The sequence below is a fragment of the Aquarana catesbeiana genome, linkage group LG11, assembly GCF_042186555.1.
Source record: "Aquarana catesbeiana isolate 2022-GZ linkage group LG11, ASM4218655v1, whole genome shotgun sequence".
Lineage (NCBI taxonomy): Eukaryota > Metazoa > Chordata > Amphibia > Anura > Ranidae > Aquarana > Aquarana catesbeiana.
Window position 1 is genome coordinate 62,308,308 of NC_133334.1, and position 25,467 is coordinate 62,333,774.

At 35.5% G+C, this 25,467-nt stretch overlaps 1 protein-coding gene and 1 long non-coding RNA gene across 10 annotated transcripts in view; one reads left to right on the forward strand and one right to left on the reverse strand.

Annotated features, from left to right (window-relative positions):
* Positions 1 to 7,995, reverse strand: part of LOC141112074 (uncharacterized) — a 15,323-nt gene extending 7,328 nt beyond the window's left edge. The window contains exon 1 of the long non-coding RNA XR_012236521.1: positions 7,225 to 7,995. This is a non-coding gene — a long non-coding RNA (uncharacterized lncRNA). The remainder of the gene's footprint in view (positions 1 to 7,224) is intronic.
* PAX6 (paired box 6) overlaps positions 7,477 to 25,467 on the forward strand; it is a 41,752-nt gene continuing 23,761 nt past the window's right edge. For 2 of the 9 annotated variants that reach the window (XM_073604497.1, XM_073604502.1), the window contains exons 1-7: positions 7,479 to 8,628; positions 12,794 to 12,859; positions 13,137 to 13,191; positions 19,996 to 20,126; positions 20,640 to 20,681; positions 20,773 to 20,988; positions 21,223 to 21,388. In XM_073604497.1, coding sequence (XP_073460598.1) covers positions 13,182 to 13,191; positions 19,996 to 20,126; positions 20,640 to 20,681; positions 20,773 to 20,988; positions 21,223 to 21,388 — 565 coding nt within the window. In that variant the 5' untranslated portion in view covers positions 7,479 to 8,628; positions 12,794 to 12,859; positions 13,137 to 13,181. Of the gene's footprint in view, positions 8,629 to 12,793; positions 12,860 to 13,136; positions 13,192 to 19,995; positions 20,127 to 20,639; positions 20,682 to 20,772; positions 20,989 to 21,222; positions 21,389 to 25,467 lie in introns of all 9 variants that reach the window. The other 7 variants (XM_073604496.1, XM_073604500.1, XM_073604499.1 and 4 more) reach the window with 5 other exon arrangements.

The following is a 25,467-nucleotide window of genomic DNA, read 5'->3' on the forward strand; positions in this document are numbered from 1 at the left end:
TATAAATAATAATATGTATTAATAATATGTATTATTATTAATAATATTATTCATAAGAATAATAATAATACCAATAATAACAATAATCTTCCAAAAATAAAGTTTGCCAACTGCAGAAAAATATTATAAAAACTCTATATTTTACACATAAGCTAAAGACAACATTTTTGCTGTTGATTTGCCAAAAAAACATATATATATTTTAGCACCTGAAAACATTTTGCCACTCCAAAAATAATATATTTAAAAAAAAAAATCTGTAATGATTTCAATTCTACAATATTTTGTATTTGAGGTGCCGACTTATACCAAAGGCTTTTGCATTAAAAAAAATACAATTTTACCCAGTCCCCGCTCTCTAATTAGAGATGTTTATTGGAGATTATGTTTATCCAGCTGTCATGCAGTGAAAAAAAAAAAAAACTGTCGCATAATTACCAGATAGGCTTTTCATATGCATATCAGTGTGATACAATCATTTGGTATTAGATATTATAGAATTTAATCCAATCCATGCATCTTAAGATCCTTCTGGCTGTGAGAAAAGAAGCACATGCTATATGTAAAAATTGGTCCTAAAATGCAGAATGTCACATTTGGCGCAAAATGCCTTTGAACGCGCGCTAATATTCAACGCGCTGCTCAACTTGGCAAGGTAAACGGCTCACACCATATTACAGATGTCAGGAGGGGACAAACTGTTTGATAAATTGGCCTCTAATTGAAAATATATCATGTTAGCAGCGGTAGTCTAGATATGAAGGGTGGAAACGCTTGGTTTGATCTACAGCCTGGGATCTCCTGTCGCTAATAAAACTCACATTGAGCTGCTTAGAGACTTGATTAACAGGCAGATTTAAGAGTTACAAGACTCTCGGAACAGATTGTATTAATCAATAGCATATAGCCAGTCAGAGAGTGATGTTCTTTTTTTTTTCTGAAGGCATTTAATTCCCGATGGCTTTATGCTTTGTGGCAGTTAGGTTTTATCAAAGTGGTAAAATTATATATATTAGGAGGGCCATTTTATGTTTATACCCCTTAACTAAAGGATGATACATATATATATATATATATATATATATATATATATATATATATATATATATATATATATATATATATATATATATATATATGAGAAGAGAGAGAGAGAGAGAGAGAAAGAGAGAAAGAAAGGAAGAGAGGGGAAAAAAAGAGAGAAAACAAAGAAACAAAGAAAACTCTAATATATGTATATATATATATATATATATATATATATATATATATATATATATATATATATATATGATATTATTCCCTGTAAAAATATTCTATATACAGTATTGTTTATTAGTAATATATATATATATATATATACTGTTTATTGTGTGTAAGTGTATGTACATATCATAGAGACAAAGAGGGATGGAGAAAGACAGAGACATCCCCTTAACATGTCCTAAAACATCTCCATGTAATATCAATATAGTTTATTACAGGGAAAGTTGCAGCAACCACTGACACAAATTCAAGTACTCTATACATATTTACATCTATATATATATATATATATATATATATATATATATATATAGTACTTGGAATGGAATATATATATATATATATATATATATCTATATATACCTATATATAGATATATATAGATATATATAGATATTAGAGATATAAATATTATATTAGAAAAAAAATAAAAATGGGACATGCTTTTTTAGAGGGGGTGTTTTCATAATAAATAATATAGATACCCTTTAAAATATTGCATGCATTATTTATTATAACCCAGCCCCCCGCCCCCCCCCCCCCCCCGATAAAGAACCATGTCCTATTTTTCTCCTAACGTTGACTGTATGGAGAAGCCCTGTGTGTCATTGTTTAAAAAAAGAGGATGTATTTCCATTTAACTCCATGTCTTGGATATTACCGAGCTCAAACACCGCCCCATGTACACAAATAGTCATTGGTTATCCTAGAGGCAAATGCATTTCAGTCTAACACGTCAGAATTGGTGTTTCTCTCTAGGTCCAAAGTGAACTGGACAAGGGGACTTTAAGCATTTTTCTGGGTATTAAAAAAGGTGACTTGTAGAATAGATATTAATATAAGGAGACATGCACAGGACTACAAGATCCACTTTCACACTATACACCCCACCTAAATGACTATAGTATAAACCACTTCCTATCCTTAATAGACAACATGTATTATAATTATACTGCAAAACCCTACAAATAATACAAAACACAATACACCTTTAAGAACAGAAATTGCTTTGGAAAAAAAAACGTAATTAAGCAACCTTCACATTTACAGTATATTTACTGACACTCTCCAAGATGCTACAATGGTAGACCATGAAATTATACTATATTATAGATACAATCTTCATAAATATGTTACAGAACATGAAAATAATGAGAACCTTAAAGGAAGGAATTAATGATTACATTATTTTCTATCAAAATGTCGCTACTGATATATGTTAATGCCAAGGAATGACAGAAGAACATTTAGCTTAATGTCTCCTATAAGTGTCTTACTATTTAGTTTAATGGATCCTATACAAGTGTTTTACTTGGTGGGAAAATAAAACTTTTTGACCTTGTTCTCTACTTTTACGCCCAAGTAGCCTTCTGCTACAGTAACACCTTTGGATGTATGCTTAGGCAATAAAAGTAATTTTATATGGCCCTAGAAACACAAAATTCAATGTGTAGATTGAATGATACAGTTAGGACCCTAGAGCACTCACCTTTACAGAATGTAACTGACACAGTCCAGCCCCTTGCCTAACCTCCATTAGTATGACGTCACTTGTATTCATTAACTCCCTCCCCTTATCATTTTTTTTTTCTACTAAAACTTTTTTTTTCTTTCTCTTTTGGGAAGACACACAAAGCCTTAGTCTGCCCTAGGGAGAAATAGGACCACGATTCAAGGAAAGGCATTAGTTGCTGTTAATCCCAACGGTTGCTAATTGAGAGGTGTTTTTTTAAAAAAAAGGATGAAGGGGGGAAAACTGAAAAATTGCCTGGGAAATGGGACCGGATCATTTATTGCTGTGGAAGGCTATGTCATTATTTTAAAAGAGAAAAGGTAAGACAAAAGAGTAACCAAGGCTAAAAAGTTTTGCAAGACTTAGGACTGGGTTTATAATTAAAACTTTATAATTAAAAGTTGTAAACTACTCTCTTTTTTTTTTTTTTTTTTTTTTGCTTTTTCTTTTCTGAGTTAACTCATGACACGGTTCACTTAATACTACAAAAAAGCAAGCTCCTATCATGGAGATGGGTATATGAAAATGCATAGTGCTCCATTAACCCTTTCCCTGCTGAAGTAGCCTGTTCAGCAATAGCCTGCTTTCAACCAGTAGCTCGGGATCCACATGTTCCTCTATGTCCTGCATGCATGCAGCCTCCCAGCATTTCATAAAATTGCTTAACATGATCATACAATGTTTTGTTTAATGTTTGAATGTGCCTTACAAGCTGGAAAAAAAAGGATGGGGCCAGCTACTGTACATAAGTCTCCTTTCATTCTAAATACTCCCAAGCGACTGACATTTCAATTTCAAACATCTATTTACCTGTCTCTTCCCCTATAGCCTCGATAATACATCCAATTGAGAAAAAATCAAAAATTGAATATAAGAACAAGTAGTGGGGACATTAACATGTAGTCATTGGATTGTAAAATACAACTTTGTGGGAGAAGATAAACTTCCCTGATTACTCCAGAGTAATGTCTGAGTATAGGAAGAATTAGGCAAGGAGGTGGGTTTATTCCCCTAACACTGGTTATCACAGTCTGAAGGGTCCAGGATGGATGGATAGATAGATAGATAGATAGATAGATAGATAGATAGATAGATAGATAGATAGATAGATAGATAGATAGATAGATAGAAAAGAAACTGATGTGAGAGGACCATAAGATAAAGAGATAGACTGATGATAGATTGATAGATAGACAGATAAATAGAAAGATAAATAAATACACACATACATACATAAGAAACAAAGAGGGAAGGAAAGAAAGAAAGAAAGAAAGAAAGAAAGAAAGAAAGAAAGAAAGAAAGAAAGAAAGAAAGAAAGAAAGAAAGAAAGAAAGAAAGAAAGAAAGAAAGAAAGAAAGAAAGAAAGAGATAGATAGATAGATAGATAGATAGATAGATAGATAGATAGATAGATAGATAGATAGATAGATAGATAGATAGATAGATAGATAGATAGATAGATAGACTGGTAAACAGATAGATCAGACCAATGAGGATGGAGAAAGAAAAGAAAAGAAACTAATGTGAGAGGGACAAGGAGACAGATAAATAGATAGACTGATGATAGATATCTAGATAGATAGATAAATAGATAGATAGATAGATAGATAGATAGATAGATAGATAGATAGATAGATAGATAGATAGATAGATAGATAGATAGATGATAAGTAGATAGAGAGAAAACAAAAGAAACTGATGTGAGAGGGACAACAAGATAGATAAAGGGATAGACTGATGATAGATAGATAGATAGATAGATAGATAGATAGATAGATAGATAGATAGATAGATAGATAGATAGATAGATAGATACTAATGATAGAGGGACAGAAAGAAAGAGAGGGGGGAGAATGACAGAAAGAACATGATAATAGAGAGATACAATGGTCAATATAGATAGGTAGAGATAGATAGATAGATAGATAGATAGATAGATAGATAGATAGATAGATAGATAGATAGATAGATAGATAGATAGATGATAAATAGATAGAGAGAAAAGAAAAGAAACTGATGTGAGAGGGACAAAAAGATAAATAAAGAGATAGACTGATGATAGATAGATTGATAGATAGATAAATAGATAGATAAGAAAGAAAGAAAGAAAGAAAGAAAGAAAGAAAGAAAGAAAGAAAGAAAGAAAGAAAGAAAGAAAGAAAGAAAGAAAGAAAGAAAGAGAAACTGATGCTGTAGGAACACAGAGATAGATAGATAGATAAATAGATAGATAGATAGATAGATAGATAGATAGATAGATAGATAGATAGATAGATAGATAGATAGATAGATATGCACTCAATCGTATACTTCATCATTTTGCTGGGTGTAATGCATTCTCTCTCTCTCTATCCCACTATAGATATATAGGCAGACAAAGATACAGTATATGTGTGGTTGCATGTTCTGTAGAATGGTCTGTAGAATGTTCTGTTGGAATATTATTAGGTTGTCGTTGTAGACAAGCAATGCAGGTGTGCAGAGCGGACAGGGGTCCAATGTGTATTGCAGGGTGTAGGAGGCAGTGTGGGGGTCTCTTTGTAGAGGGGGCCATCCTAGGAAGTGTAGGATTTGTATAGAGGGAGAGCAGAGGGGCCCCGTGTGGAGCAGTATGAGTGCCTGTGTGTAGGCCGAGGGGGAATGACAGGCAGGCAGCTCATTATCCAGCTCCCATTGAGGCGTCCTTTCACTAACATGCAAACTCTCTGGCAGAGTCGTTTGTCTCTCTATTGTACTTTATTTAAGAATGCAATGCCTGTCACTCCCCTCATTCACTGTCCACATACTTTATTGATGAGCTGTGACTTTTAACACTTTCACATGTCAAGAAAAGTCAAGTGTATACATCTAATACTTTATTTTCTCCGCTCACATTCCACTTTACCACTCTCTCTCTTTCTTTTTCTTCTTCTTTTTGTCTTTTTTTTCTGAACTGTATTTTTAGTCATTTCTCCCCCTGCTCAGAACTTGTGAAATCAACAATTAAGTCAACCAGTGATCAAGCTGGTACTTTAAATGTAACCTTAAAAGTAGCGCCCAGGGGATGCTTTGGGGTGTAGTGAGGTGTGCATTAATAGTGCAGCACAGGACAAATGTACTTTATGGTGTGTGGTCACAACATACAGAAACTCACTGCCCCCCCATTACTAACTGACACCTTCAGCCAGCATATGTCAAGGCACAATGACACCCTGACACAGCACTTGTGTTCTCTACTCACTTCCAACCACTTAACTAAAAATGAATATTAATAACAATAGCAGCAACCAAAGTAGCATGGTCTAGTAATAAAAATATACAGCTACCCATTATATTTATACGTGTGTATATATATATATATATATATATATATATATATATATATATATATATATATATATATATATATACTTTTATACACTTTTATACACTTTTTTAAATAAAAGAAAGATTACACTGATAGATAGATAGATAGATAGATAGATAGATAGATAGATAGATAGATAGATAGATAGATAGATAGATAGATTATATATATATATATATATATATATATATATATATATATATATATATATATATATATATATATATATATATACATTCTGCTATACAGTATTAGTATAATATACATTATACATAAATATATATTTAGACTGTATACCATACTATAATATATATATATATATATATATATATATATACTCCAGGAACAAAATTAACAGTTATATATATTTCTATTACTTATTTATACATATAACTACATTTCTATAATCTCTCTTTTTATCTTTTTATATATATACATTTATATATACACAGACAGACACAGACACATAAATTATCTATTTTCCTATCACTGTATGTCACATATATCTATCTTATACCTTACAGTATTTGTCTTCTTTCTTTCTTTCTTTCTTTCTTTCTTTCTTTCTTTCTTTCTTTCTTTCTTTCTTTCTTCTCACTCTTATCTATCTATCTATCTATCTATCTATCTATCTATCTATCTTATATCTATCTATCTATCTATCTATCTATCTATCTATCTATCTATCTATCTATCTATCTATCTATCTTATATCTATCTTATACCTTTACAGTATCTGTCTTTTCTGTCTTTACTTTTTTCTTTCTTTCATTATTTCTTTCTTCTTTTTCTCTCTTCTCTCTCATCTAATATCTATCTATCTATCTATCTATCTATCTATCTATCTATCTATCTATCTATCTATCTATCTATCTATCTATCTATTTATCTATCTATCTATCTATCTATCTATCTATCTATCTATCTATCTATCTATCTATCTATCTATCTATCTATCTATCTATCTATCTATCTATCTATCTAGGCTTCAGGCCCAGTAACACAATCTGCTGCTAATTCTCTTGTTTAACCTGATTGCCCCTAACACTCTACAAGTTATATATACATTACCACAATAGTGTCCTTTTCCTCCTATTACCTGCAGGCAAAATAGTTCTTGTCCTGTTGATTGGAAAACATCTGCCACATTAAAAAAAAAAAAAGTAAAACTGACTCTAATGTGTTGGTGTCTTTGATAATAAAAAATAAATAAAGAAAGAAAAACAGTCAACAAAGACACGTGGAAGAAGTTTGCAAATGTTTGCTGAAGAGAGAAGGACACTTCAGGCATTTTTCTGAAGAGTGTTCAATAAACTCAAGTCAATGGCAGTTCACTCCTTGTGTTCTGAGACTCCAGGTTTTGTAAAAAAAAAAAAAAAAAAAAAACGAGCTGGCCGGGAGCCATTCACAGCTCACAAAGCCCCTGTCTTCCAAATATTTATGCTCTTTACATCTGAATGATATTTTGCTCATCCCCATTGTCTTCTGAGGCTTTTTTAGGAAAATGCAAATCGCCCCCCTATTCACACACACAAAATAGCTCTTTACAACAAAAATGCTACTTACAAGGAAAATTATTTCATTCCTATTGAGAGCAGTATACAATTAGCAGGGACACCACTGGAGGTAGAGGAAAGAGGCAGGTGAGTGATACCTTCTATATATATCTATATATATATTGTCCTTAGATCAAAAAAAGTTTGGAAGTCAGAACATCCTTAAAAAAAAATTAAAAAAAATAAAAAAAAATAAAGATGAGTGTTAAATCCAATAAAGATATCTTGAACCAGCTTGTAAAAGTGGCGTTAGTGTGACAAACACATACTTATAGAGAGGGGAAAAATACACAGTTAAAAAAAAAAATCTGAGCAGTGGAAGAGAAAAAAAAAATCAGCTGTATTCATATTCAAAGGCAGGAGCCAATGGGGCCAGGCGCTGGGGGGGAGCAGCCAATAGGCAGTGGCGAGGCTAGCCCAGTGCTTTGCATAAAGCAATATTTTGTGTGCGGGGACAGCTTTTCATTTGCATGTCTGGAGTGATTAGTGGGTTTGAAAGCAAGCCCAAGAACAGGCTCATTTCCCGCTCTGGTGGAGAGGCAGGAGGAAGTGTTTTCCTGGGAGATGATGACAGAGGTCAGCCTGCGCTAATGGGCCAGTGAAGAACAGTGGAGGCGAGGCACAAGAAGAGACTACACATACATTAATACCCTTCACCCATCACCAATCAGCATAGGTGTGCTCTGTGCCTGCCACTGCACTCTGCACACTCTGCACACTCTGCACTGCCTGCCTCCCTCTCTCCCTCCTGCACCCACTGACAGCCTCGCTTACTGTCAATCTCTGTCTCCTCTTCACAAGGCAGCAAACATCGAGCCTCGGTGCCTGGGAACACCGCTTTTATTTCCTGATCACTACACATCAGGGACTCAGCTTCGCTCATTACAACCAGCTTCACCCTCATTCATCCAAGGGGGGAGTGTGACAGCCTGGGATGCCTCTGCAAGGTGAGTGAGAGCTTGTACCTTGGGTGGGCACTCTGGTGGGTGCAATCACTGAGCACACACCTTTATTACACTTGTGGATACACTTTCTGGTCACTTGTGGATGCAGTCCTTGATTGTTTTTGTGGGTACAGTTTATTGATCATTTGTGAGCACAGTCCTTTATTAGACTTGTAGGTACAGTCTCTGATTATTTGTGGGCACAGTCCTTTATTAGACTTGTAGGTACAGTCTCTGATTATTTGTGGGCACAGTCCTTTATTAGACTTGTAGGTACAGTCTCTGATTATTTGTGGGCACAGTCCTTTATTAGACGTGTAGGTACAGTCTCTGATTATTTGTGGGCACAGTCCTTTATTAGACTTGTAGGTACAGTCTCTGATTATTTGTGGGCACAGTCCTTTATTAGACTTGTAGGTACAGTCTCTGATTATTTGTGGGCACAGTCCTTTATTAGACTTGTAGGTACAGTCTCTGATTATTTGTGGGCACAGTCCTTTATTAGACTTCCGATCACTTGTGGATACAGTCCCTGATCACTTGTGAGGACAGTCCTTTATTAGACTTTTAGGTACAGTCTTTGATTACTTGTGGGCACAGTACGCGATCAGTTGTGGGCACAGTCCTTTATTACACTTCTGATCACTTGTCGATACTTATGAGTACAGTCCTTTATTAGTCCTTGATCACTTGTGGGCACAGTACCTGATCAGTTGTGGGTACAGTCTTTGATCATTTGTGAGCTTTAATTACACTTATGGGTACAGCCCTTGATCACTTGCGTGTACAGTCCTTTAATTACACTTGTGGGTACAGTTTTTGACCCCTTGTAGGTACAATCCTTGATCTCTTGTGAGTGCAGTCCCTGATCACATGTGGGCACCTTGTTTACACAGTCCATTATCCAATATGGGTACAGTTCCAATTGCGGGCACAGTCCTTGCTCAACTGTGGGTACAGTTCCAATTGTAGATAAAGTTCCTGATTACTTGTGATAAAGTTCCTGATCACTTGTGGACACAGCCTCTGATCATACTTGTTGGAATAACCCTTGCCCACACTTGCAGGCACCATGTACGGTTACATTTGTGGGTTTACAAATTGTTGTGCTGCTTTGCAGCATGCAACGCATTAGTGGTGGATTAGTGGAGAAGTTTGGGTTGTGTTAATTGTAGACTGAGGTTTGTATTGCTGTGCAAAAACATGGTTGTGCCCAGGGATCTGAAATATAACCGGCAAACTGGGCTACCATCTCCCTGCATAGATCCTGAGAACCAAGCTGTACCCCCTTTGTGATAGTTGTGTAGCTCTGTTCACAGTTGTGTTGCTGTATTTCTATTAATCGTCGTGTAGCTGAACTTCCATTTATGTAGCTGTACTACTATAATCATTTTTATGGAGCTGTACTTAAATTTGTGTAGCTGTACTGCTATGATAATTGCTTTGTAGCTATACTCACATTTGTGTACCTGTAACGTTATGATAATTATTATGTAGCTTTACTCACATTTGTGTATGTGTAATGATATGATAATAGTTGTGTAGCTATACTCACATTTGTGTATCTGTAGTGCTAAGTTAATTGTTGTGTAGCTATAATCACAGCTTTGTAGCTGTTCTGCTATGATAATTGTTGTGTAGCTGTAATGATAATTGTTGTGTAGCTGTACTTACAGTTGTGTAGCTTTAATACTATGATAATTATTGTGTAGTTGTACTCACAGTTGTGTATCTGTAATACTATGATAATTGTTGTGTATCTGTAATACTATGATAATTGTTGTATAGCTGTACTCACAGTTGTGTAGCTGTACTGTTATGGTAATTGTTAAGTAGCTTTACACACGGTTGCGTAGCTCTACTGCTTTGATAATTGTTGTGTAGCTGCAATGCTAAAATGGTTGCATAGCTGTGTCCACATGTATGTAGCTGCACTGCCATGATAGTTGTTGTGTAGTTGTACTCACAGTTGTTGTGTTGTTGTACTCCTTCTGTGCTAGTTGTGTAGCTGCCCCCGGTCGATGATTGTTGTGTATCTGTAGCTATGTTGTGTATTTGCGTCCTCAGCTCTCCCTAGCTTCCTATAGAAAATTGTGCCTTCCAAGGTTACTTTCAAAAATAATTTAAAAATCACATTTAACTTATCCACATTAACCCTCCCGGCACCTTACCCAACACCCACCGCCATTAGCCGCCTAATTAAAGTTAATAAAAATATTTTACTTATTTAATTGCTCTCTCTCCAGCCACTATGCAGTAAAAAAAAATATTAACCCGTTTTGATGCTGTTAATATTTGCCACGGGTTTTTTATTCACCAATAAATATGGATTGCGTTGCCCTTTGCATGAACACAAGAGCAGTAGAATACGTTGCAACATGCTAAACATAAGTGTGATTATTGTAGTTTTAATGGTTCGTTAAAGGGGAGAATTTATTTTATTTTATTTCATTTTTTTAATTTAAAAAATAAAAACAAATAGCGTTGCTAAAAATTACATAAGCAATAGAATTATTCTTTTTTATTATTGCTCCTAGAATTTGTAAACTGTGATATAATGATTGTTCTTTATTGCCTGGATAGTATAGTATGGGGTTTTGTTATGTTAGGTGGGTGCTGTTTATATCCTGGAAATAAATAGCAGTTTGATTTTTTTTTTTTTCGGCTGCTTCTATGGCTGCTAGGCCAGGCCCTTTCTAAAGTTTCCAAAATGAAAGCAGGATCCTACTTTGATCACCCCTCCATTCAGAGATTCTTCTAGTAAAGCAGACAGAAGTTTCTGTTGATTTTTGCGACAGTTTGTGAAGGTTTCTCCTATGTCTTCCAGTGTGTCGTGTTTGTTTTAGGTGAACACTTGCAAAAACTGTATGTAACGTGTTCAAACTGGATTAAGCATTTTGTTCGCAGTGAGATTAGTGCTGTCCTCGCCTACTAGTCTATAGGATCCTTCCAGGGCCGATATGCTTGGCTGGCCACATGTGTACAAAGCCATCTCTGGCGTCTTCATCAGCCTCCCTGGCTCTTGCGACGATCTGGGCGACAAATGAGCTTGCCAATACGCCATTGCATTATTAATTTTAGCTGTAGTGAAAATATTTACTTTCTTCAAGCCGAGACTAATCTGAGATGGGGGGGGTGCAAGAAAATCTGTGTAAAAAAAAAAAAAAAAAGCCTGGAAACAAAAATAAAGCATGTGCTAAATAATATACATTTTCCCTGTAGTTGTGCATGGAGAAAATAGGGATTTTATTGAGTTTTTTTCCTTTTTTTTTCTTTTACTTTTTCTTCTTTTTTTTTTTCCTCTCTCCAACCTCTTCAATGCCTTCTCTTTTGTAATTGTCTCTTGCCAATTGAGCACCCCCACGGGGCTGTTGTGTGGCTTTACAACCCCCTAACAACTCACACAATTACCTCTAAAAATAAATAAATAACTTAAAATTACTTTACTAATTTTCCCCCCCAAATTTGTAATCAGAAGGATTTTTTTTACCCGAAAGAAGGTCTCTGCAAAAAAAAAAAAAAAAAAAAGTGTATTTTTTTTCTTTAGTAAGTTAGTAGAGGGATTGTATGACTCTGCCAGGGACACTTTGGTTTGGCTGGATGTACTGAATAAAAACACTGTTGGCTTTGTTAACTGGCCTCACCCCCTCCTGGTTCTACTTTTTAAGGCACTGAGGCGAGGTAGACAGCGTGTGTCAATGTACAGTGGAAAATATAAGACCTAAACAGCCAAAGCAAAAGAGTAAAAAAAAAAAAAAAAAAAAAAAAAGCGAGAGTTTAAATTAATACCCATGCAAAGAGCAATCCATGAAAATATTATCAACACTTTTGTGTCACCCAGCTGTTGGTCTTAACTCCATATCTAATTAGTAGGCAGGACTATGGTTTCTATGGTAACATTTTGCCCTGTAATCTTTTTTTTTTCTTTCCCCCTAAAATATTTAAATCTTAAACATATTATTGATGCAGTTCCAGAGTTGCTCATTTTTTTTCCTTGTAGAGGGGGAGTTTGGAAATAGACCGTAAGGTGATGCCATGGGAAAATTATTTCAAGAGTAATTAAAGTGTAATGGGATTTTAAGCGTGTGTGAAATAATATTTAAAAAAAAAAAAAATCTGTAATAGTTGTCATTATTAGTAAACTTAATACACCTTTTTTTTATCCTAGAGGGAAAATACTAAGAGCAGATGCTGAAGTGGGCACTTCCTTTGGGAGAAGAAACGCAATTTTTAGGTAAGTTTGAGAAAATATTTGTTTTTTCTGTTATTATTATTACTTTTTATATATTTTTTTAAAATTACAAAAAATATTTTTTCTTAATATATACATTTATTTACTTAGCTTAATACTCCTTTTTTAAATACAACTATTTAAAAAGAAACAAGTGAAATAATAATATTATTAATAATAATGAGATAGGTATAACTAGACAGAAAGTGGAGAGGAAATGAGGGCCATTTTCCCAAAGCTGTACCGTAATTAATAGGAAAATCTGTTTATGTATTAATAGAATTCCGTAAAGGGACCACGTGGGAATATAGTGCAAGCAGGCAAAATGCAGAACAGTAAGTAACACTTTTTTTTTTTTTTTTTTTTTTTTTAAATAGCTACAAAATAAATTAGAGGGGTTTTCTGTCAGATTCTTTTATTCTTTTGTGGGTCTGAGGTGGCATCAATCAATTAAACTGGGTGATTTATTTTATGACCTTCTAATATTTTTAAAGCCTGTTAAGGGACTTTAGCTAAGCTGTCAAAGTTATTTACAGCAGCCAGAATAGTGAAGTTTTTTTTTTTTTAATGGCTGTTAAATGCACATGTATATATATATATATATATATATATATATATATATATATATATATATATATATATATATATATATATATATATATAAAATATTATTATTATTTATTTATTTATATAAAATCTGTGTGCTGAAATTGCTGTTTAATGGCCAGTTGACTGCCTTCTATCGCCACAATGCACTATTTTTAGGATCTTTATTGTCGCTAATGACCGCTGTTTTATTGATCTCTATTCTATTTTGTGTTGTTTTGGAGTCTTTTGAGAGTTGTGTTGTGTCGGCATGGCTTTGGCAAGGACGATTTCCTTACAAAAGGAGGAAGTTTTTTTTTTTTTTTTTAATCTTATATGCAGCTTTGTTTTGTTTAGTTTTTTATTGGAGGGTTTGTGGTCTTCCTCTATAGGCTATGTAAGGTGGAATAAAGTTGTATGCTAAAATAGAGATAAATATCATTGGGGCTGGAGAGATACTACATAAGATACATGTTGATTGTGAGACCAAAATAGGAGCCGCGGTTTGCAAGATGTCCATCAAAGAGATTATATTAAATTATATATATATATATATATATATATATATATATATATATATATATATATATATATATATATATATATATATATATATATATATATATATAATATTTTTTAATAGTATTTTTTAAATAATATCATAATATAATATATAATAAAAACACATTACGGTAAAATTGTTTTTGTGCACCCATTCGAAGGGTATGTCTGTCTGTCTGTCTCTCTCTCTCTATAGAGAGAGAGAGAGAGAGAGAGAGAGAGAGAGAGAGAGAGACATACCCTAGAGAAGAAAGACTATTTAATGCAATTTTACTGTAATGTGTTTTTATCTTGAATTGGTATCTAGATTTAGGTTGACTCAAAAATTAAAATGAATAATTATTAGTAAGTATCAAATATATATATATATATATATATATATATATATATATATATATATATATATATATATATATATATATATATATATATATACTCCACTTTTGTTGAGTTATTTTTAAATTCTATAGTGTTGAATGATCTGTCATGTTACACAGCAGAAAGTTGGGTGCTAATTGTTGATCGATAAGGCTGTTTGTTTTTTAATAAATTGATGGCATGGCACAGGAAGGGTTAATGCCCTCGAAAAAAAGAACATAGCATTAATTTGTATTGTAAATTCATGGTTTGACCTATAAAGTGTGTTCTTATAGGGCAATCTGTGTTGGAAAATGTCATTACAAGGTGTCTGGTTGTGCCGATCTTTATCGGTCGAGCCCCCCTGTTATTTATTTGTATGATTATTTTGGGGTGGCTCGCGTTAAGGTCATCGCTGGCTTGTATGACAGCAATTCCTGGGGGTCTAAAAAAAAATCCAGGGGCTCCAAATCAGCACCATATGCTTTCTTATTAGCTGTTTAGGAGTGGCTAATGATCGCCAGAGAGCCGCAGTCCTTAGCCCTCCCGAGGGAAATCAGATCATGATGAAGACTTTAACCTTTTAAGTGAAATTTGGAGTTTTCGCCATTGTCAGTGTCATTTCTAAGTTGATAAATGGTCGCTGCAAATGACATTCCTGGAGGGGATGGTGTGCGGTGGACAGGTGCCTGCAGCAAAAATTAAAACTCAATAAGTGGATTTTTATTGTCGACAAATTTGTGGGGCGACTTGAATGGAAGCAGACAGTCGTGGTATCTCCATCACTCTTCGCTCATTCTGGGTGGCTCTGGCGCTAATATCTCCGAAATATCGCTTAAAATAGGCGCTTATTAGACATGTCAAAAGTGGCAAGTAATTTCCTTGGGTGACTAGCTTCCCCCTCTCAGATCAAGATAATTTCATATATATATATATATATATATATATATATATATATATATATATATATATATATATATATATATATATATATATTTATATACATATATTCCCCTTTAAATACTTTTTGTTTCTAAGCTTGATGATGCTGATCTGTCCTAAACTTTTCGCCCAAGTTTATTTTCTTCTTTGCGTTTTAGAGTTGGGGTGGTTGCAGTTGTGTTGTTAAAAGATTAAAATAAGGCACAACCCCTTCCCTCCCAAGCAAAATAAGAGCAATTTACTAAAATGGTGGGGGAAAAAAAAATCACAAATCTTGCTTTGAACGCTGTTCCCATTTCTAGAGGCATATTTTAGGCTCAGCGTAAGTTAGAGGCAGGTAAAAAAAAAAAAAAAAAACCTTCTGGTTTGTGTTTTTGATTGGAGCTTTCTGGCAGAAAAAAACACAAAATTTTCTTAAACTCTGTTCCATGCACACTGGGCTTAAAAAAAAAAAAAAAAGTCTGTTCTCTTTGGAGTAAAAAACGCTTAATATAGAGCATTATTTGTACAAAGTCTAGATGAGTGTTAGAGAGAGTTTTATTCTTTTCCTGCCTCCAAGCTCCAATCAGAAGCAGGAACCAGAAGGGTTTTTTTCCTGCCTCTCTCAGGGCTCCACGCACACTGGCGTAAAAAACGTTGCTTCTACATGAGTTTTGCGTTCTGCCTGTAGAAGCAGCCCAATGTTATCTTATGTGTCCATGCACATTAGGACGTTAACGGGCATATTTTGAGAGGCAGGCAAAAAAAAAACCCTTCTCATTCATGTTTCTGATTGGAGCTCACTGGCGGAATAAACGTAAAGCTCTACTAAACTCATCTAAACTTTGTACAAAAAAATGCTCTATATGAGCGTTTTTTACTCCAAAGAGAACAGATGGTTTTTTTTTAAGCCCACTGTGCATGGAGCCAAACCTTAAACTCAAAATATGCCTGTATGTCCTAATGTGCATGGAAACATAGGATAACATTGAGTTGCTTCTACAGGCAGAACACAAATCTCCTGTAGAAGCAACGTTTTTTTAAACCAGTGTGCATTGAGCTCAACTTTGTACAAACGGAGCGTTTTTACTACCAAGGGAACTGGCATCTTTGTTAAGCCCAGCGTGCATGGAATTTAACATGAGCCCTTTGCTGACCAAGAGCTGCCTATACATTGTACTGTGAGGGTTAATTCAATATATATATATATATATATATATATATATATATATATATATATATATATATAAAATAAAGAGGGGGTTAACATGTCAGTTTAGTATCTACAATTCAATCCTGTAAGGTAAAAATAATTAAATGTAAAGCCCTTTCACTCACCTAATTTAACAAATGCTGTACTTTGCGCCCAACCCAAATCTGCATTTTCCTTGTAAAAAAAAAAAAAAAATTCTGCATGTAAAGACACCCTTCTTTCCAGCTTATTTAATGAAGAGCTGAAATCTGCATTGCTTTTAACTTTCATTTTCCTTGTTAATAATCTGCAGGCAAGAAGTGGTCACTATTTTAACATGACTAATTAATGACCAAGCTATTCTTACAGATAATGATGTAAGGGGTTAATTAAAAAATATAGTTTGAATTTTAAAAAAGGAATGGGAAGTGCCAGTCTTTAAAAATAAGAAAGCGGTGCTCCTCCACCCTTAAAAAAATAAAATAAAACTTGTGCCCTTTCACTCTTATGAAATGACAGTTGTGCCCCATCCATCCTTAAAAAAATGACTGTTGTCCCCCTCGACCCTTAAAAATATTAAAGTTGTGCCCTTAAGAAATAAAACATGTGTCCTTTCACCCTTATAAAATGACAGTTGTGCCCCTCCACCCTTAAAAATGACAGTTGTACCCCTCGACCCCTACCAAATATTAGAGTTGTGCCCTTCCGCTTTAAACAAAATATAAAACCTGTGCTCCTTCACTCTTAAACAAATTACAGTTGTGCCCCTCCACCCTTAAAAATGAAAGTTGTGTCCCACTACCCTTATAAAATAAATACAAGTTGTGCCGTTCCACCCTATAAAATTGAGAAACGTGTACACCTCCATCCTAGAAAAATAAAATAATTTATGAATGAAAAGACACACCCCCATTTTTTTATATCTGAAAACTGCATTACGCTTTATCTAATCTGATGGCAAGAAGTGGTCCCTCTGCTAATTTGACCCATTGATGGCCAAGGGATGTCTACAGATTGTGGTGTGAGGGGTTAATGAAAAATATAAAGTTAGAATTAAAAATAAGATAATTAGAAGTGGCAGTTTGCATAGTGAACTTCCTGCTGTAAAAATATAAAAGTTTTGTCCCCACCCTTAAATGATAATAATAATTCTGCATTTAATGACCCCCTCAAGCATATCTTAAATCTGCGTTGCTAATAAATGCTCATATTTCTAACCTTCAGGCAAGAAGTGGTCCCACTTTTATCTCGACCTATGGATGACCAAGGCATGCCTATAGATTGTGGTGTGAGGGGGTTAATGAAAATTATAAAGAGTATTTCATAGAAGGTAATATAAAAAATATTAATAAAAATATAAAAGTTGTGCCCCCCCCCCCCCCCCATCCTTAAAGAACCTGCAGGCAAGAAGTGGTCCCTCTTCTAATTTGACCCATTGATGACCAAGGATGCCAATAGAGTGTGGTGTAATGATAAATATAAAGTTAGAATTGAATGGAAGGTAATAGGAAGTGCTAGTTTGTATAATGGACATCCTTAAACAAAAACAGTTTTGCCCCCCATCCTTAAATAATCTACAGGCAAGAAGTGGTCCCTCTTCTAATTTGACCCATTGATGACCAAGGGATGCCTATAGACTGTGGTGTGAGGGGGCTAATAGAAAATATAAAGCTATCATTAAATAGATAATAGGAAGTGCCAGTTTGTATAATGAACATTCTTTAAAAGTATAAAAGTTGTGCCCCCCAATCCTTAAACAATCTGCAGGCAAGAAGTGGCCCCTCTTGTAATTAGACCCATTGATGACTAAGGGATGCCCATAGATTGTGGTGTGAGGTGTTCATGAAAAATATAAATAAAGATTATAAATAAATAAAGATATCATTTAACAGAAGATAATAGTATCAGTTTGTACAATATAACTCTTTTAAAAATATAAAAATGGTGCCCTCTTCTTTAAATAATCTGCAGGCAAGAAGTGGTCCATCTTCCAAATTGACATATTTATGACCTAGGGATGCCTATAGATTATGGTGTGGGGGTTGTAATGAAAAATATAAAGTTGGAATTAAAACAGATGGGAAGTGCCAGTTTGTATACTGAACATCCTTTAAAAATATAAAAGTTGTGCCCCCCTTCCTTAAATAATCCCCAGGCAAAAAGTGTTCGTTCTTCCAATTTGACTCATTGATGGATGCCTATAGATTGTGGTGTTAATGAACAATATAACGTTAGACTTAAAATAGAATATAGATAATGCCAGTTTGTACAATGAACATCCTTTAAAAATATAAGTTGTGCCCCCCCCCCAATCCTTAAATAATTTGCAGGCAAGAAATGGTCCTTCAAATTTGACCCATTGATGACCAAGGGATGCCTAAAGATTGTGGTGTTGATGAACAATACAAAGTTAGAATTAAAATAGAAGATAATAGGAAGTGTCAGTTTGTATAATGAACACACAAAAATATAAAAGTTGTGACCCCCCCCCCCCCAAATCCTTAAATAATCTACAGGCAAGAAGTGGTCCTTCTTCTAATTTGACCCATTGATGACCAAGGGATGCCTATAGATTGTGGTCTGAGGGGGTTAATTTAAAATATAAAGAAAGAATGAAATAGAAGGTAACAAGAAGTGCAACATCCCTTTAAAAATATAAAAAGTTGTACCCCTCCACCTCTTCTTTTTTTTTTAGAAGAAACTCGTGCTAGGCTTATCTCTGAGCCTGAGTGATATTCAGATCCGGCTAGAAAGGGTCGTTTTTATCATGGTAGCATTTGTCCTGACGATGCAATTTTCAAAAGCAGAGGACTGTCATAAAGTGACAAGCCTGCCACAAGTACTTCAAATGATCTTTTCAATTAGCCTCCCATGCATGATCTAGGGCGACTTCCGCCTATTTCCAGAAATTAAGCTCAAACTTGACGTGCAGCTAGCTTTATTTTAAAGACAAATGTCAGAAAGACTCATCATACTTTCCCCCTCTCTTCTATATTTGGTGCTTATTTATTTGCTAAGAAGCCTGCGCTCCTGCAAGACGATTTATCAGCCCTCTGCGAGCTGAGCAGAGCACATCCTCTCCAGGGAAAGGCTTCCTAGCTGGGATCACCTTTCAGGTTTGGGGGACCTTCTTTTTTTTTTTTTTTAAACCCAAAACTCCTAAAATAAGAAGATGATAAGGTCTGCTAAGGAACCCGATGGTCTTTAGGAGCCTATTTCACTATTGGACTTCCTTATTTTCCCCAGAACGGTGCCTAGGCTCATTTGCTGACAGTTTGTTGTGAGCGTTGGCTGCTTGTAGGAGGCGTTGGAACAGATTGGGGGGTTATTTAACTGCTGGAGTTGGAGTTTGTAGACCCATTTTGGAGCATGGGATGGCTTGAGCAGGACGATGTTTGGGGTTGGAGAAGAGTTTTTAGGTGTCTTTTATTTTTATTTTTTATTATTATTATTAATTGGGCGTCTAAGTGCGTTTGAGGCGTTGACGCATTTCTACCGTTTTTTTTGTTTTTCTTTTCTCCAGGTCACAGCGGTGTTAACCAGCTTGGTGGCGTTTTTGTCAACGGCAGACCCTTGCCCGATTCTACAAGGCAGAAGATCGTAGAGCTGGCTCACAGTGGAGCAAGACCGTGTGATATTTCCAGGATCCTTCAGGTGACAAACGTTACTTTCAACGCAAATGCTCTTCTTTAGTCCGTTTGCTTACTGTGATACCCATTTGACTTATAATGCTGCCCCTCCAGCTTTTTCATTCGGCATTCATCTGCTTGAATAACAATAATAATAAAAAAATAGGTATTTTTTACCTTTTTTTTAAATAATAATAATAATAATAATAATTTGATATTCAGATTTATATGAACTTTGCATGTTTTAAACGTGCATCTGTACTGATTAGCGTTGATCTCCTTTGTATTGATTAGCGTTGATCTCCTCTGTACATAGACTCCTATGTTTTGGCTCTTACTACTCCCTCCTCTTATTAGGACTAATTAGGACTGTTCTTATCAGTTCCAGTTTAGATAGTTAAAAGAAAAAAAAATCTCATTTTTTTTTTTATTTAACTGTTTAGTGATTTAATAGAGTGTGTAGGGCCACAATAATGTAAATGATCAATCCAAGCCATAAGTTCTCATGTACCATTGAAGGTATATTTTTGTATTATAGAGCCATGCAGATGCAAAAGTTCAAGTGCTGGATAGTCAAAACGTAAGCTTGTCATTGTTTAATGCCTACTATAAAATTGTACTATTGTCTTGAAATTATTGATAATGTGGTTTGTTGTCGTTGCTCTGTGCAGGTCTCCAACGGCTGCGTGAGTAAGATTTTGGGGAGGTATTACGAGACTGGATCCATCAGGCCCAGAGCCATCGGGGGCAGCAAACCCAGGGTGGCCACCCCAGAAGTGGTTAGCAAAATAGCCCAATATAAGCGAGAGTGCCCCTCCATCTTTGCCTGGGAGATCCGGGACAGGTTGCTGTCTGAAGGCGTCTGTACCAACGACAACATCCCTAGTGTAAGTCAATGGGGGGGGGGGGGGGGCGTTAGCGCGTGTTGGGGGAAACGCGTGGGGTGGGGGGGAAACGCGCAGTACATTGCGTCTGTTGTAACTCAAGTCCCCTAAAGCTGGAAACAATCTGTAATGATTTAAGTAGTATAAACCTACCAAAACAAAATTAAAAAGGCATTTTTTAATTGTCGGACTTGCTTTGTTACCTATGACTTGAACTGTCCCAATCTCCCCCCGCAGGTATCTTCGATAAACCGAGTGCTGCGCAACCTGGCTAGCGAGAAGCAACAGATGGGCGCAGATGGCATGTATGACAAGCTGAGGATGCTGAACGGACAGACGGGCACATGGGGGACACGGCCAGGGTGGTACCCGGGTACATCAGTGCCAGGCCAGCCGACACAGGGTACACACATATATACTGTATATATATATATCTTTTGTTATATTGTATCGCTATGTTCAGCATTGTGACCTGCTGGTTTCTAGTATTTGCTGATCGTTGATATGGAGGATTTTGAGGTTCATGTTGGATAAAGAAATGCATGTTTACATTGATATCATCCAGTATTTGTCGCAGAATAATTGCTTTGAAATTGCTGAATGGATTTGTACTGTGTACTGCATTGTGTTACATTGGGATGGCAATGAGATTGTTATTGTGTTTCCTTGATGTGATAGGAGGAAATAATCTGACTTGTGTATGATATTGTACTTGATAGGTAAGAATGATATAGATAATTAGATAGACTAGAGATAGATAGATAGATAGATAGATAGATAGATAGATAGATAAGAGATAAATAGATAGATAGATGAGAGATAAATAGATAGATAGATAGATAGATAGATAGATAGATAGATAGATAGACGAGAGATAGGGATAGACCAGATATAGATAGATGTAGACTAGAGAGATAGCGAGAAAGGGACAAGAGGTAGATAGATAGATAGATAGATAGATAGATAGATAGATAGATAGATAGATAGATAGAGACAAGAGAGAGACTAGAGATAAATAGATAGAAAGATAATACATTAATGTATGTACTGTAATACATAAATACATACATTTTATATATATATAAAGAAGGAATGAAAGAAAGACAAAGATAATAATAGATACCACAAGAGATACACGGGGCTGATTTACTAAAGTTGTTGATCATTTTCACACTTAATAATTGAGTGAATATTCACTTTAATTATCCAATCAGGAGAAAGGCATATCCCTGTTTATTTCTTTTGCACATGGGTGTGTATTGAGAGCAACCAAAGCTAAATTTACAAGTGATTAATTATCAACCTCTTTGGTGAATCATCCTCATGGCCAGAAACATAGATAGATTATATATATATAAAGACAGATATATATATATATAGAGAGAGAGAGAGAGAGAGAGAGAGAGAGAGAGAGAGAGAGAGAAAGAAACCTGGAAGAGTTTGCTGCACACTTCTTATTATTTCTGTACAAAGTAACAGTATCTATTGTTACTTTGTATCTTGCAATAAAGATGTGTACTGCAAATACTGGTCTGTACTTCTATAGACAGGAGACACATTACTGACCTATAAGGTACAAGTGCTGCTTCCCATAGACTGTGTATATATATATATATATATATAGAGAGAGAGAGAGAGAGAGAGAGAGAGAGAGAGAGCGAGAGAGCGAGAGATAGGTGTATGGGCAGGCAGATATTGCTGTATATATTGCTCCATATAGATGGATATGTGTTGTTGCACTCCACATAGGTAGATCATGTTATGCTCTTTTTTGGATATGTATAATACTGCATGCCATTTATCCCTTGCTCTTGTTTTCTATTTGTATTTGAAAGGCTGGCACACTGGGCATTATATAATGGCAGAGATCCCCCACAGTCTTTTAAATTGTGTTCTCCCTCTGCCCTTTGGTGGATCTGGCAGTGGTTGTAGGGTCAGTAGGGTATCCCCCACATGGCACATGGCTTATTTCAGGCAGAGTTTTCCCCTAGTTGGCATATGTGGCACAATATTATGAAGTTGGTATTCAATAAATAGGTGGATGAATTAGTAAAGTGGTTACCTTGTCCTCCAGACTTGCCAGCCTGTGTTTAACAGTCAAATTGAACCTAATGTATATGTGTTTAATTTGTGTTTTAAAACCTTTACTTAGCCATGTTTTGTCTGTGATTTGGACTTTGATTTACCCTATAAATGTGGTAAATCCCTAAAGTAGTGCCATTGGGCACAGCATTGATAGGTTAATGTGTGGCATGGATTTTGCAGGGCTGTTGAGGATTGAGAGAAGCTGTGTAGGGCTTCTATGGCTGTGTGTGTTTTTTTTTTTAATCATATTTGTACCAGGGGCACCAATATAGCAGAGCATTGGCACAACAGAGCATGGGGCAACCACTGACATTTATGCCACTGGGGCATATCATATACATAATAGCGCCTGTGGCACAGTGGTCACAACAAACTCTAAGACTAGAGGTGCCACTAGGGAATTACCTTTACAGTAACGCCCAACCCAATTCTCTTCAGACAAACCCATGCCATTTTTGAATCAATATTTTATTTATTGAAAAAATGTTTTTCCAACAAATGCTTATACATAGAACAAAAAATCACAATACAAAAAAAAAAATAAATAAATAAAAAAAAACATACAACACCCAACATTACATATTTAAAACAATAGACATTCTAATTTATCCCATCCCTCTAGTCCAAAGATCCAAACACATTCCCGAGCATGTGGCATCCTTCATATTCTCACTAATCCCATTCCATTATACAAGTGTACAGATTTATTGGCAAGCTTGTGCCTTCTTTGTGGTCTGATTTTCTCAAAGCAATGTCAGCTCTGGTAAAAATATTATCAATTAATAATAAAAAAATATAATATTATTAATTTTAATCCACCATTTGTACACTTCACTGCATTTTCATTGTTCCTTTTTTAAAATCAATGTGATAACACAACCCAATATCTCCTCTGTACCTTGGACAGCTGCCACTGCTGCCCTACCCAGCTTGTGCCAGAAGGTTGGTGGATAGAGAAGTCCTTATGGCCATATGGTAAGGCTTCTGCACAGCAGTAAGTTATAGGTCATCTGCAGCGCTTATGTACCTTTTCCTGCCTGTATTTGGGAAAGTAGAGAACATCTTGTGAGTCCTATTTTATAAAATGTAGATGTTGCCTAATTTTGTAATATATCCCATATCCAATGGGAAACTGGGATTTTTTTTTTTTTTTATACCACTTCTGCTTTTTTTTAATTGAGTATTTTGCCTTTAGTAAATCACCTTTAAATTTGGGGTTATTAAGTCCTAATGTGTGAATGGGGCTTTAGTGAGATCAGCAAGGATGAACTGTACTTTGAAATGGCTTAATGCAGATATCTTCCTATACAAGGCGATGTTTAATGAATCAGTGCAAAGCCCAGTATCCCATATCAACCAATCCGATTGCACGTTGTTTTCTTGAAGCAGTCAGAACAGTTAAAGACATTTCTGATTGGTTGACATGGGTTACTGCACTTTTCTATATACATGTTTATTTTTGTAGGCATGCTGCTGGGGAGAAGGGGGCAGGGTCTTCCCCAATGCCAGGAATCACTTATATTAAAGTATCCATATGGTGTATAGATGACAATGGAAGGAGAGTTTAATTAATTTCCAGAATCTCCTATATACGGCTCCTACTCTCCCCAACCCCTGATGATCCCTCATTCATTCAGACTAGGTGCAGGGACACAACCTGCTTTTTGTGTGCAGTCTAGAAGTGTCTGCCCAATGTTCTCCACAATGGATGTTTCTGTCACACAGAAGAATTTGTTATGGGAACAGTCCTGTCGCTATGTAATTGCTCATTAGAGATCGTTTTGTTTCTCATTAAGGAGACATGAATAAGCGTCTAGTTGGAGGGGCAAGCTGTGGAAATGTTTCACAGGAGACCCTTGGACACGATATGGTCCTGCTTGCCAATTAGAAAGACAATATAAGAAGGGGGTCTAAGATGGGAAAGTGGGGCTCTGATCACCGATGATCCTTATACTGGTTGTCAGCCACAGAAGGACCCTTGAGCTAAAGAGAGCGACACCTCCCTGTCCTCTAACAAAAAAAGATGGCTCCAGGTCATTGGATCAACTTTAAAGCCTTGTTTACAGAAATGCACTCCACTTCTACTGCCACAGTAGGCTAGGACCACATTATTGTTCATGTGCATCTGGAGGTAAAGAGCATGCCCAGAGCATGATGAATATTATCATCCCGGCTAGCCATAGGTTATCAAGGAAGAAGGTTATTACAGATTGGGAAATTCCCAGTTACATTCTACAAACAGATTACTTAACATCATTCCTACAGTACTGTTTGTCTAATTTAGCTGTAGTCATACATGAAAATCAAAGTAAAATCAGAGTAATAATAAAATAGTTTAAGGCAGTATAATAGTGGAGAGTAAAACAAGCATTCTGGTGAGCCACAAAGCCAAAATCA